General features: G+C 35.9%; 1 protein-coding gene across 1 annotated transcript in view; it reads right to left on the bottom strand.

The window, feature by feature from the left end:
- Positions 1-2: 2 nt before the first annotated feature.
- LOC106100078 (dual specificity testis-specific protein kinase 2) overlaps positions 3-14,289 on the bottom strand; it is a gene marked incomplete at its 3' end in the record, with an annotated part of 63,819 nt that continues 49,532 nt past the window's right edge. Inside the window, exons 2-7 of the mRNA XM_013278814.1 lie at positions 3,850-3,971; positions 1,147-1,348; positions 921-1,006; positions 424-556; positions 198-323; positions 3-77 (exon numbers count right to left, since the gene is read on the bottom strand). Coding sequence (XP_013134268.1) covers positions 3-77; positions 198-323; positions 424-556; positions 921-1,006; positions 1,147-1,348; positions 3,850-3,971 — 744 coding nt within the window. The remainder of the gene's footprint in view (positions 78-197; positions 324-423; positions 557-920; positions 1,007-1,146; positions 1,349-3,849; positions 3,972-14,289) is intronic.

The following is a 14,289-nucleotide window of genomic DNA, read 5'->3' as shown; positions in this document are numbered from 1 at the left end:
GAGTCGTCGAGCCCCTCCTTTATTTCGGCGAGCTTGCTCACTATCTCGGGGAATAGCGGCCGCGCCTTGGCGTCGTACTGAAACAAATACATTATTTCTTGCAATATATTTTATGTAAAGTCAAACTTTTATCCTTTAACGTCTTGCAGTCGACGGACAATATGTATATTGACATTTATTACGTATATAGAACTTACAATGCAGCAGTTGAATGCGAGTCGCAGCAGGTCGGGCACGGTGGTCTCGTCGCACAGCTCCACGAAAGTCACGTAGTTGAGGCCGAAGTTGTCTGTGCGCGGCAGCACGTCGGGGTCCGCGTCCACCTGCAAGCGATACATATTTAAACATATTTATGGTCCTTCGAGTCGGATACGAATGTCAGTAACGCAAGTCAAAGTAGACATGCGAGCTGTGGAGACTGACCCTGGCGATGATCTGGCAGAGTATGATGCCGTAGGAGAAGATATCGGAGCGGTGGTCGTACCAGCGGCCGCGCAGGCACTCCGGCGACATCCACCACGGCGACCCCACACTCGGCAACCGGTATCCGTTACTGCTAACACATTATGTTAAGATTAGTTTTTATTTTTTTTGCACTATTTATGAATAATCCAATTGGAATTACCAACAGTGTGAATTTAATGGACAATCAAATAGCTACACTTACAGGTGCCGATTAGCCAACAATTATAAGTTAACAGTGTTACAATGGAGACGTGTGCACTCGAGTGCTTGCACGCACTGCGTACTGTTACACGCACGTTTGCGTGCGCGCTACCAACACTGCTAATGGTTTCGACAAATCTATGAAATTACAAATCGCACGCATCTTTTTAGATACCTTCATAAGGAAGACACTCATATCTTTTTGATTAGTTTTGGATTTAACAATTATGGGTATATTTAGTTGGTTTCCTTACACGGGGTGAGGAATCTTCGCTGCAAGACCAAAATCAGCCACCACTGCTGTGTACTCTCCGTCACCTTGCTTCTTCAGCAATACATTCTAAAATACAAAGTTTAAGTACCATTAGATAAAAAATGAATAGAACTGACTACTAGATTAAATTATTCTCTTGCGAGAGTTCATAAACCTGCCGATGTCTGATGTGGTTTAGATAAGTGCTAATCGTGTAGTGTATGTACCTTTGCAGTGAGGTCACGGTGGAAGACGCCGAGCGAGTGCAGGTAGGCGAGGCCGCTGGCCATGTCTGCGGCGAGGGAGACTCGCAGTGGCTGCGGCAGGGGAGCGGCGGGCCGCGACAGCAGCAGCTGCTCCAGCGACCCACCCTCCATGTACTCTGTCAGCGCGTGCAGTTGCCCTTCGTGCACACACACCCCCATGAATCTGCCGACAACACATAACATGTAAGATGAGGTAAACGAGTGAGCGATTCACATAATGTCCAATAACGATTTAAAAACTACTATATATCGGCTAATGTGACACGTTGGTATAGAGACCTAGATTCTTATTATTAAAGAATTAGCAATAAAAAGATATCTTTAAAACTACATCTATGTTTACGCTACGGTGGTATCTGTGAAAATATGATCTGAATGAATATCAACAAACATCACCGTTGGATAATACGCGATCGTACGAAAGTGCGCCGCGGGGGGGCCTTGCAATTGGAAAACTATGGAAACCGCCAGCTCGCTGCCTTCTCACCGTTTTCCAATTTAAACCGTTTACATTAAATTACATTGAGACGAGGCGGGGTATCAACAAGCCGATATAAGATGCAGTAAATGATTAGATTCGTGATTGATGTCCTCGCGGCATATAGTTGTTATCGAAGCAGAGAAACTGAGCTCGAGTTATACGACAATAATGTTTGCGTCAACATTGAAACTTTCACAATTATAAACAGCGTAAAGCTTGAATGCATTATAAAGGAACATGGTATGTACAGGTTTCGAAAACTTATTTCATATTATTACATTGAACTCATAGAATCGATTTCAAGTAACAAACGAGCACGGCGAATGTTCACGAATTTTGCTGCTAAAATCGACTTATTAACTCACATAAACGGTTTTTATTTTCAAAACCTTTTCTGATATTTTTTTTCAATAACAAGAGACAATAAGGCTTTAACACTTTAGATTTTCCACGATTCACTAGCATTACGCTATGAGACTGACAGACATTTCCTCACGATGCGATCGATGGAGAAGAAAATCACCAATTAAATACGTCGCGTGTACACTTAGAGGGCACAATTATGAAGCGACTACCGTGAAAAATAAAATAAATTCGATGTACGACGCACGCGCACGCAACGAGCCGATTGAAAGTGAAATTTTCCTAGGAAGTCCACCCTGAAGTTCAGATATGTTTCTTGTAGGTTCATTATTTCCTTTCAAAAGAAATTTTTCGTTATAATATAATCTGTCCCGGGTTTGTGTGGTTATATGGTTTTATGAAATGTAAAATAATCAACGTAAAGCCAATACTTTTAACTTCTTGGAGTAGACTTAACAATTATAAAGGTAAAAAAAGTATATCTCGACTGCTACTGTCTTTAAAAGTACTTATAGTTCAATGGATATTACTCAGCTCTCTAACTAGAAAAGGTTATTGAAAGAACCACGTCACTGGGACAGTAAATATAAATAGCAAAACGGTTTACAGAGACGAGAAAGCGATTTAATTGGCAGTTAACGAGATAATGATTGCGCAATAATCGGAACTGTAGTGTATTGTGTCGCTGCTTCCGAAGACAAACGAGATGAACCGAAATCCGGGCCGAAAACAGCGGTTCATTGTTGAGAGGGTCCCGCATTTCGTAATGAAATGTTATACAAAGATGACAATTCTGCGAGAAGTGAGCGGTGACGGCGTGACCCGAGAAATTTTCAAAACAAAGGTTACGTGTAAAGGCGCAACGAGGACGGATGTAAGAGTTATGCAAGCCATGAGAATGGGAGTAAGTAAGTCGTTTAATTCATTTGGCGAAAGCACGAACAGTTAATGCTAAAGAGAGATCTACTATGGACACTTTTACTGGCGATTTTGCCGTTTCACTGCCCATATGTTATGTACTCTATTCAATGATTTTGCGTATTACGCATTGTTTGGCTGTATTCTGGAGATACTTTAGACAATTTCTACTGAATATTATTCACGTAAGTAAATCGAATCATGCGTCAGCAAAATTTTTACGCATACATTTACGTTTTAAAACAAGCACGAATTTTTTTAAAACTTTCACCTCAAAAGAAAAGCAGTACAACATCTGTATTTCATATTGACTTATTGCATTTTTTAAATATTAGTACATAAACCTGGTATTATTTCCAATCATAAATGCAGTTATGTTTGTTCAGGTTGAGTATACATAAAGGACGTAGGAATTTTAAAGGCAAGTCGGCGGCGGGTCATTGAACTAAAAGTAAAAAAGGTGAATGAATAACCAAATGCTAAAATTAACATGCAAATAAAGACTTGAAACATTGCGTGTTTCGGCGTCGCCCAAGAAAAATTCCTCAACAAAACTGCAAACGAGCAAACGTGAGAGCCGCGTAAACGAAGGAAGGTAAACGAACAGGGCAGATAAGATAAAATTGCAATTGTATAATGGGGCCGCCGTTTGAGGATATCTCGAGCGCCCGATGTAATGTAGCTGAAACTGTTTTGTAATGAAAATTCTACTCAGAGTCAAGACTAAAATATTGTTTTAATATTTATGCAAACACAGAACATGGACGATAAGATTTAAGAGCAGATTATTGTATTCGAGGTGTCGGTAATCGAATCTCCTTTCTATTCTGTTCCCAAGCTTTCTTTTGTTTTCCATAGATAATTGGGTTGCTAAGTATGTAACGTAAGTTGTGTAGACTCACCCGAGTATATTGGGATGTTTCAGCTTGTTCATAAGCTGCACCTCGCGCAGCATGTTGGGCCGGTTGGCGCGCTGTTGGTTCATCTTCAGCACCATCACCTTGCCTGACGTCTTGTGGGTCACCTGGCAACAAAAAAAAACCAATCATTAGTTATGATATTACGGTATACATTACCAGTAAACACGGCATATACTTTCGCAGAAAAATCGGTTGTTATTTTTTGTTTCTTACACATAATCGTAACTTTTATAATATTAAATCAAGTTAATTCAATAAAAATAAATGCATTAACTAGAGTAATAAAAAAAAACCGTGTTTTCATACATAACAAATATATGAGATACTGTATGTTATAGTTAAATACAAAGTAACATTGACGCTAGAATAATTATACTCTAAAGTACTTTGCATATATGCATATTTCAAAACAAGTGATAAATTGTAAGAATTTATAAATTCACAAAATTAAAACAAATGCATCAAGAATTTACCGGAAATTCAAACAAGTGAAAGTCTATAAGAGTTTTGCATGCAAGAGAGCGTCTAATATTGAACCGAATAAACTAATCCAAGCGACTTTAAATGTGATAATGAAGCTAATTACCTAGTGTACACGGTTCACAAACAATTAATAACAAAGTCATGAAAAATGAAGGTCTTTTGCGATTTAGAAAAAACAAGACTGGCGATAATTAACAATTCACGAGAATGGAAATAAAACATCGACAAGAGTTACGAATTTTAGGGATCTGCGTAATATTTTAGGTACCATTTCCGATGCTGAAACAAATTAATTTGAGGCAATAACCGAGCAGGATGAGGAGTACATAGACATCAAGAGAAGAATGTATTACGACTAACTAATCAACCCGGACCTTTAAGTACGATGAAATTATAATTTAATTATTAAAATATATAAAAGATATGCACACTTGTTTAGTAACGTGCTTTATCAACAAGCCTTCTAATCGGCAACAATATAGTCTGAGAACAAAAGACTTATCGAATCGCATTCGTCAGGCGCGGAGGTCTTTATAGACGTCAACATCTCAAGTGTTTTACGGCTGTAGCTCGACTAATATGATAAATATCGAAAGTTTAAATTATACAATAAATTAAAGCAAAATTTAGAAAACAATACAATTATTAAAAAGCATTAGTTTCGTAACAAACAATTAAATTCGAGTGTAGATAATTTAGCATATCACAAAGAGGCACTCGTCTGGCGCCAATAACGCTAAGTCCATACTACGTACAATAAACAAAGACAATTTCCCCAATACACGTTACTACAGATAAGCAATTATAAATAACCATACCATGAAGTATAAATATGAAAATTTAAACAAAGAGAATCGTATATAATATTAAATTACTATGATAACTTAAACCTCGCTAAAATATTGCCTTGATAAAGATTCTACTGTCGCACCTAACAAAGGAAAAACTCTGAAAAACATCGAATTTCGACGCAAAATCTTGAGATAAAATTAATTATGTATGTAGGATCAGTGCAACAATATACCCTGATAAATATGAAATGATGGTCATCAGACATTCATAAACCCCTGAGCGGACTGAATTTGTTTATCATTGCTGAAGGACTTTTTCATGAATTATTGATAATGGAAACAAACCGATATTTCCAATACAATTGTCACACTGTTTACAATTCGCCAAAGAGTTTTAAATGAAACGGCTAACAATAAAAAAGACCATAAAAGAACTTTGAAAAGAATAATCCTAGCAGCAATTCGTATTAGTTCAATAAAAGTTACACGAAAAAACAATTTTTAATACAATGTTTTCCTTCAAAGGTAACTGAAAAATAAAAATAAAATTATTGGTTGTAGTTCGCTTAATGCGAAAAAAAATAGAAAAATGACTCCTAAGGTTTCAAAATAGTTCGTGCGGTGACCGGATAGATACGTGTTTATTAGTCGTTGTTGACTACTGTATTATAATGTCTAAAGAAAGTTTAAACAATTGAAATAAAAAAAAATCTAGATTACACAAAGTTCAATGTATGTACACTGCCTAACACATAAACGAATGGAAACTTCCCGTCTTATGAGGATAACGCGATAAGTCAAAAAAAAAAAACGAGGACACTGAAAACCTGAAAACACTGAATATAAATTTGTTTTGCGCAGCAATCACTTTGCATTTGAAATTCAAAATACATTTGACTGCATTTCGAAACATATTCAAATTTATGTGCACCTGGCATCCTGTTGACGCCTGTAAGATCTTTCCAGACGAGGACATGGACAAAACAATATTGATTTATTCCTCTGTCTTCAATCCGTCTTCAGACGATAAACACAAAGTCAAATACTTACTCGTAGTGACTTCTTCCTATACGACGTTACTGACAGGGGTTGGTATTGAATATCTTGTGCATGCGGCAGTGACACGCGGCCTGCACAAGATACCCGACACCAACACACGTCTGCTTCTTCTTCGATGTCACTTTTTACAGACAAATTAAAGCATTGAGAAGAAATCCTGCATATGCTACTAACTCTTTAATACCAGCCAGTGCATCACAAGTTCTGCTATAGCTGGAACTCCTGATATGGTTAAAATACAACTGTAAGTTGTAGTAAAGGAAGAATTCTCAATAAAGTCAAATCGTTTGATGGATACTATGGATAGTTCTGGTGAGTTTAATAATTTTAAAACATGATTGTTACCATCCTCGTGCTGTAGAAACCGTTGTCAGTGACTCAAGCTGTTCTCGAATATCTTGTGCATGCGGCAGTGCAATACGCGGCATGCACAAGATACCCGACAACAGCACCAGTCTGTTTTTCTTCTCACGGCGATACTCCTCAATTGTCCTTTAAAAATCTTCTTTCTTCTTTGAATAATTTATAATTCTAACACGTAAAGAATAATGCATCAAACTTCAAAAGATTAAAATGAACCAACTTAATTAAAAATCAAAAAGTAAAAAGACTACATACTAGTGGATAGCGAAGTCGTCTATGTCATATAAGTTCTCCACATTATATTATATTTAGCAATTCTGACTGTTTCAATATCCCTGAGAACTAAACACGTCAATGTTACTATTATCGTTGCATCTGGACATTAACGTTTAGATGAAGTGAGAGTAAACACAAATGTATTGCAAACATTTGCACTCAAATTCAGATAACGTACTTGTAGAAAATAATAAACAATAGCCGAGTATGCTCACAGCATTATCTGGGTCGCGGAGTGTTCCAGACCACATCGGATTTCTAGATTTCTAGATTAACGCTCAAATTCAACGTTTCACGAATCCATTACTATAATTTATTTTTCGATTGCGTGGGATTTAACACGGTCTAATCGTCTATACATCTTCTAAGTTCCACCGATGTACTAAATTCTTAAAAAGTTGTGAATAACTTCGGCAAATCGCGCACGAAGTTTCATAAACTATTCATCAACCGACATTCATCAACCGCAATAGTTGTAATTAAAAAAAAAAAATTCAATAACAACTAATCAAATTATTATTAAAATATTTAATTTTAAAACAGATCACAATTAAACGAGAAAAACCAATAAAACCATCAACGAGACTAGATGTTGAAAATCCAAAGATATAAAATCAATATCGCTTCAATTTATTAATTGAATATATGAGAGCGCCGCATAATGTAGTAAATTCAATATGCTAAAATAACAGATGCCAACAATAAAGAGAAAAGTAAAAAGAATGACAACGCAACAGTCGGTTGGCAATTGTTAAATGATTTGAGAAAAGATCATGAAACAAAGGCAATAGCCGAAGGAAGTCTGATAGCAACAGGTACCGCCTCTCGGGATAAAATCAATAACTGGGAGAGGGACTTGAAGTCGGACGAACTGCGCATGTCCTGTTCCCGGGACGTTTCAGGAGGCTCGGGGATACGAGAGAAATCAATAACTTATTATTAGACAAATACATCAATCGTGGACATATTGTAACTGGCTAATAATTTTAGAGGTTCATTTAATGTTTAATATAATAGAAAAAAAATGGTAGTTACGTTAATTACTATTAAATCAATTAACAAACTATTACTTCAAGCTATAGATAAAAGGGCGTGGTCGTGAGGCAAATATTAAAGTAGCATATTGGAACAAAAGTGATAATTATTACGCAAAAGCTAAATGTTTCGAACATAGCAAATATAAAACAGTAAAATCGTCACTTTTGTTTATTAAAGACAATAAGAAAACAATGTCCTAAAACTTGTTGTTAATATTAAACAGATTTCAAAATGGCGAAGAACTAATGAAAAAATTATCGCAAGTACAAGATGATAATTCAATGGAACATTGAATCAATCAATAAATTACAGGCACAATTGGATAACAAAGAGAATAACTAAATAACAAATGTAATAAAACTTTAAGGCGCAAGATCTAAATTGCAATAGATTTTAAACAATATAGGATACTCACACATCATGAAGAATTAACTTCTTGTGATATGCAGAACAAACTATTAGATACGTGTTGTTTTGAAGAAGGTAAGAGTCGTAATAAAGCTCTCCCGGGATAGCCAGGGCTGTTGTCGGACGGTCTGCGCATGGGCGGAGATCCCTGACAACCGTGTCTCCTTCCCTTAGGGGAGGGAGAGGGGGATGGTTGTCAGGGATGACCGCACCCTAAATTAATGACTATTGATTTGTAGTATTATTACATTGTACTTCGTATGATAGACAGAGGTAAAAACGAGAAGAGCAGAAACAAAGAAGGGAAATAATTATATAGAGACTAGCTTTCGCCCGCGACTCCGTCCGCGTGGAATAAAAAAAAAACAAACAAAAGTAAGTACCCAATGTGTTCTTCCAGAATATCCTCTACATCTATACCAAATTTCAAAGAAATCCGTTGAGCCGTTTAGGCTACAAACTCTAACAAACATTTATCCATCCATCCATCTAAACTTTCGCATTTATAATATTAGTATGAAGTATGATAATTGAGATGACAATAATTTTATTGAACCCTTAACTTTTTTTTGCCATTCGCGATGAGACGAGCTCATTAAAACCAATTGTTATAATTTTATTAAGTTAGAATCGTGTTATTATTTGCTGCTCGTATGATATTCAGCAAAAGATATTTAAGAGTCCGAAAATAAAACATTAAAAGGACTGTAGAGACGTAGAGAAAATCAAATGAAACGCTTCAAGATGCAAAAGGAAAGATCAAAAGCACTTACACATAATGGCGTTGGCAATTGACTGGATCAACGTTTAGTACGCAATAAAATAATATTAACGTGCAGTCTGGAGATGGGCTGGAGCGATAATGATTAAGTATCGGAGGAAGTAAACGCGGCCCGGGCGGGGTCAGCCCAATGCGCATGTCTCCGGACACAGCTCTATAGCTTTTGCCATACCTATTGAATTATAGAAAAAAAAAGTTTTCCTACTAGCCAGGGTTTTAAGGACATTTTAAAAGTAATAGAGTAGCAGTTAGCTCACCCGTTTTTTTTTGCGTTTGAATTAATCCCGTTTATTGCTGGTCAAATTAGTATGATGGGATTATTTTTTTTATAAACAACCGACGTTGAAGTATCGGCAGTAAAAACCCACTGTTAGAATACAAAGACATGACAATTAAAAAGTCATTCTTAAGTTCAGTCGCACATCGCATGCGCAGTCACCGGACTAAACTTGCCGGGGTTCGCCATATATTTAGATTTCCTCCTAATGTAATATTGATTGACTATGCTTTACAACCGAAAGTATAAATGAAAAGGTTATGGAGTAACTCTTACAACTAATTTGCTGTTTAAAACATTGGTTGGACTTTAATTGTAAATAAAAAAATCTTTGGATCTCGCTCGAAAAGTGTAACGCAAAATTAAATAAATGCGCCACGTTTCCTTATTTATCTACAAATCTATATGATAACGCTAAATCAAGAATTGATATACTACAAAAAACGTATTATTCGTTTTATTGCATTTAGTCTGATTATTAGAAATTTCAATTAAAATTCTTGCCTTTCGAATTCTTACGATCAAGGAAATATGTTTATTTTTAATTCGGATTATACTTTAATATTAATTAAATAACAAAGTTTTTAAAAGCCAAATTTATCCATATGTTCACAAAATCGCAGAAGTCTAGTTTTACTTGAAGGTTGGCCATTAAAAAGTAATTTAAAAAAAACCTATCGTGAAATTAAAGACTTACCCATCATGGCGACTCTTGCACACTGGGTAGTCATTTATCAGGAGTGTAGAGACGTCGTTCCCCTGGGAGGCTGGATACAGGAATGATCGATAGGCAGTCGGCAATCGGAAGGTAAAGTGTATGAGGGAGCGGGGGGACTGCGCATGTTTTATGGAACACAATAACATGTTGTCCTAATATTCAAATTTTAAGATCGAATGTTCTCGATTTTATTGCTTATGCGAAAATGGCCGTCAGATTATCATAGTACGCAAAAGAGTTTTTTCTACATACACATAAATACATACATATGTACCATACGGTCACGTTGTGGCTACTTAATCCTATCGAAACTTTTGCATTCAGATGATACAAGTTTTTTATACAAATGTAATGTAAACCCACAGAAATTCATAGAGCTTATTATTATTTCTTTAATAGACAGGTTATAAGACGGAGTACTTTGCCTCTATTTGATTTTCGCTATCTGAGCCCTGTCGGTCGCTGTTGGTGGAGATGATGAGAATTGGAGGTAATTATAGATAGATTTAACATTCACCACGCATTTAAACAACAATGCAAAAAGACCCATCAATTTATACAGATTAGTGTACTTATATCACTAATCTGCTAGATAAATTTCTTCACTGAATTGTACTGTAAACTGTTATTACGGTTTAGGGGAGTGCCATAGATACACCGGTAATAAAAACTAATGGATCCTTTTAAAATAATTGCCACTTAACTGAATTAATTCCATTGTGGCGTAAAACTTCTCATGAAAGTTATAGACAAATTTTATTCTCGAGGTCTGAAAGGAAAATGTATGGAATATGTAATAAAGGATTACGTAAACTTAGATTTAGTTTTGTGTGAAAGGTAAAATAACGGATTTCTTTCTCTTTTAAATTCTTTAAGTCATACCTGCCATCTATGTCAAGGCTTGCGTACTATTACAACCCTTAGAGAAAGCTCTCTATTCCCTTCAATCGACGAGGAAAAGCGCACGCGAAAATATTGAAGATGGCGCCACCTGTACCATAAAGTACTGCAAATGAAAGCTACTGTTGTCCCTTCACAGAAGAGGGCGCTACTTTGTATTGAAAACAATTAATGCTTCAATTTAACTGTGTGATGCCACAGTCAAACAAACATGTTACTGACGGTAAAAAAAGTACGGGTGATTACTATTCTCTATGAAATATCAGATGTTGCACAAATAATGCAATAGCTTATTATATTTCATCATATAACAGAACACAAACGTTAACTAAATGTGAAAACAAGATTAATGTACGGCCAATATTTCATAGATAATTATCAATAGCAATAGAACAAATGACTTAATACCACACCTTGATCTCGGACACCGATATGAGTTTGTATTGAAACAGAGCTGTATATAGAATTGGGTAATTTTAGAGATGAATCTATTTGAATTCGGTAATAATTCTATAGTGATGTTGCCATAAGTAACTACTATTATAAGTGAATGGTAATTTAGTAATTTCTAAGAAATCAAGTCCTATATATATACTTGCTAGTTAAAGGGAAGTTCCAATAGTAAAATAAACTCTGTTCTCCGCTCCAGTGGAAAATCCTTTACTCCTGTAGATTTGTTAAACAGTAGCACATCTTGAGGCAGATATTCGGAACGCGTTGAGATCGGGTCTGCACGAGCGTTGCCTAAGCGAAGTAATGTTTATGCAAATTCGAAGGCACATTCCACGACCTGCGCCTCGGTAAACCTCGGTGTTGCACGATAGCTGATAGCAATACGTGTTGCTAATTAATGCTTGCAGTCCACGAAATTCTTGAAGCGATTACAGAAATATCGAAGTACGAATGTGGAATGTTTTTTTTGTTAGAGATTTATTTCTTCATATTTCAAGATAAAAGACGAAACACTATAGTTGTAAATAGCAAATTAATTCAATCCAAAAACAGTACTAGAAACGGATACAAAGAGCTGAACCGACGCCCAAGAACTGGCTGAGGACCAAAACGTTTAATTAAATGTGGTATTCTTCACTATTAAGCATCAATTTAAAACTTTAAAAATAAAACATTCCATAAACGGTGACTTAGTTCTTGATAGCGCAACTAAGATATTTACTTTTGCATTGTAATATTTATATCTGTGAAACAATGGGCCATTTAGAATTATCTCAGTCATATAAATCATGATAAGTATGGAGCAAAAAAGACAAGTGTAGCTGAAATCACTTCAAGGAAGTGAGGACGTGTGTGTGTAAGTCAAGATCAAGTGGTCAAGGTCTGGTACCAGGGTACAGCACTCGAGTGGGCTGGGATTAGGGCTGCCATGTCTTCGACTTGAACAGGAATCTTAACATCGTTGCCTTCGAGTTAAATTGTGATTTAGAGTCAATCAAGAAGTTATCTATACATCCTCACAAAAGCCGGAAGGGCATCTGTAGTCTCTCTCGTATTGCGGATTCTCATAGACGTCGATGATCATTTTTTATTTATATAAAAAAACAACTCATTACAGGTCGTTATTGTAGTCTAAGTTCCTCTACGGCGGAAGGGAGCCAGAGTTAGCTAATGGTTACTGGACGACGTTTTATATTTTTTGACAGCCCTAGCCGAGTGGAGTGCCTACAACGCACGCTTTGTTATTAGATAACATGTGTACTTATATCTTGTACCGGATGATGCTAGTATCAGTATTTAAAAATAACGTCCTATCTGAAATTTAAATTAACTTTTTCATAAATAGAAATCAATATTATGACTGTTGTTGAAGAAATAAAAATGTTAACACAAAAAAGGCCTAATCAAGTAACAAATTCATGGAAAAAGTTTGCACATACCTAAATGTGCAGCTTGAATGTGTGGTCATAACATAAACAAAGGTTTTGCGTATTGTTCCTGAAATGCGACACTAAAATCTTCAAGGTCCTGCGAGTGTTTACGTCGTTGTGTCGAGCTCGAGTAATGAGCGCCGGCCAACACGCTCCTTGAGGGATAGAAATTAAATTAACAACTGCTTTCATATAAGGCCTAGTACACACGACGTAAAAGTAAACAAGTAAATTAGTACAAAAAGTAATATTATAACTTAGTGCTAGATTATTTACTGTAACTTAAAATCAGCACATTTGCGGAACGAAAAAAAAGGAAATAATGCTGTGATCAAAAATATTTCATTGAAAAAAAAATTCGTAACTCTTGAAAACAGCACGAATGTGCAAATACCTTTAAATGCACGCGACATAGCCGTGTCACCTTGCGATCTGATAAGCGGTTGGCGCCGACAGCGTCTGCGCCCAAATAAACGCATTCGTATCTTACTGTCGCCTCACGTATAGCCTCTTGTACAAAACACAAGCTCGTAATGAACATTCATTTAATTAGCTACAACAACGGATTTAATTGAAGAATCGAATGATTGCGTGTTACCTGGCTATTGCTAACAACGTACTGACTAATTAGTAGAATTTAGATGTTTTAAGTCGAATTTATGAATTCACGAATTTAATAAATGCAATAGCGTTGAAATTGTATCCTTCAAGTTTACACTTTTACAAATTCATAATGTTTTAATTAAAACTCTATTTCGTGTAAGTAAAATATAACTACGAAGTACAACTCTTGCTATTGAGCTAACTAAAGTGATTAAGTTTTCATCGCAGTTTTAAGTTTATATCCTTTAAATAATTTCGTAGACTGTAAGCGAGTGGATAATGAAATTTGTATGAACGAATTTCCACGAGCTTTTGAACTAACTTCACAAAGAGGAGCTCTTAAGCTTTTAACGTATCAAAGCTGTTGTTACTTTCATTAAGTTTCACTTACAGAGGATTTTTAATGAGATTTTCTTGTTTTCTAGATTAGCGTCATGTCATGAATTTCATCAAGTAAAAAATAGACTACAAATTATAGAACACCGTTATTATAGCCTTTGAAAGCTTCATTTTCTGATACCAAATGTTTATTTTTGGACAATCCTCACACCAGGATACGGTGATCCTACAACAAAACAATACCTGATGCTGGTTGTAACTGTCAAAAGCGCACAAAGGACACATCGACGTGTGTATTGTACCCTTTCTGAGTAGAAAATACGAAGTTCCAACAATAATAGCAAAGCATTGCATACAGGAAATTTTGCATAGCAACAATGTTCCTGTTTAGATTACTACCATCGTAACTACCATTCGTAAATCTCAATTTCCACTTTTTTAAACAAAATACATTAATGTGTTGCGCGTTTTATTAGTTTTATATTATGTAAAGGTTGTTAAGA

This window comes from Papilio polytes, unplaced genomic scaffold, assembly GCF_000836215.1.
Source record: "Papilio polytes unplaced genomic scaffold, Ppol_1.0 DF824069.1, whole genome shotgun sequence".
In the NCBI taxonomy this organism is placed as follows: Eukaryota; Metazoa; Arthropoda; class Insecta; order Lepidoptera; family Papilionidae; genus Papilio; species Papilio polytes.
Note: the sequence above shows the minus strand (reverse complement) of the source record. Positions and strands in the feature narration are given on the sequence as shown.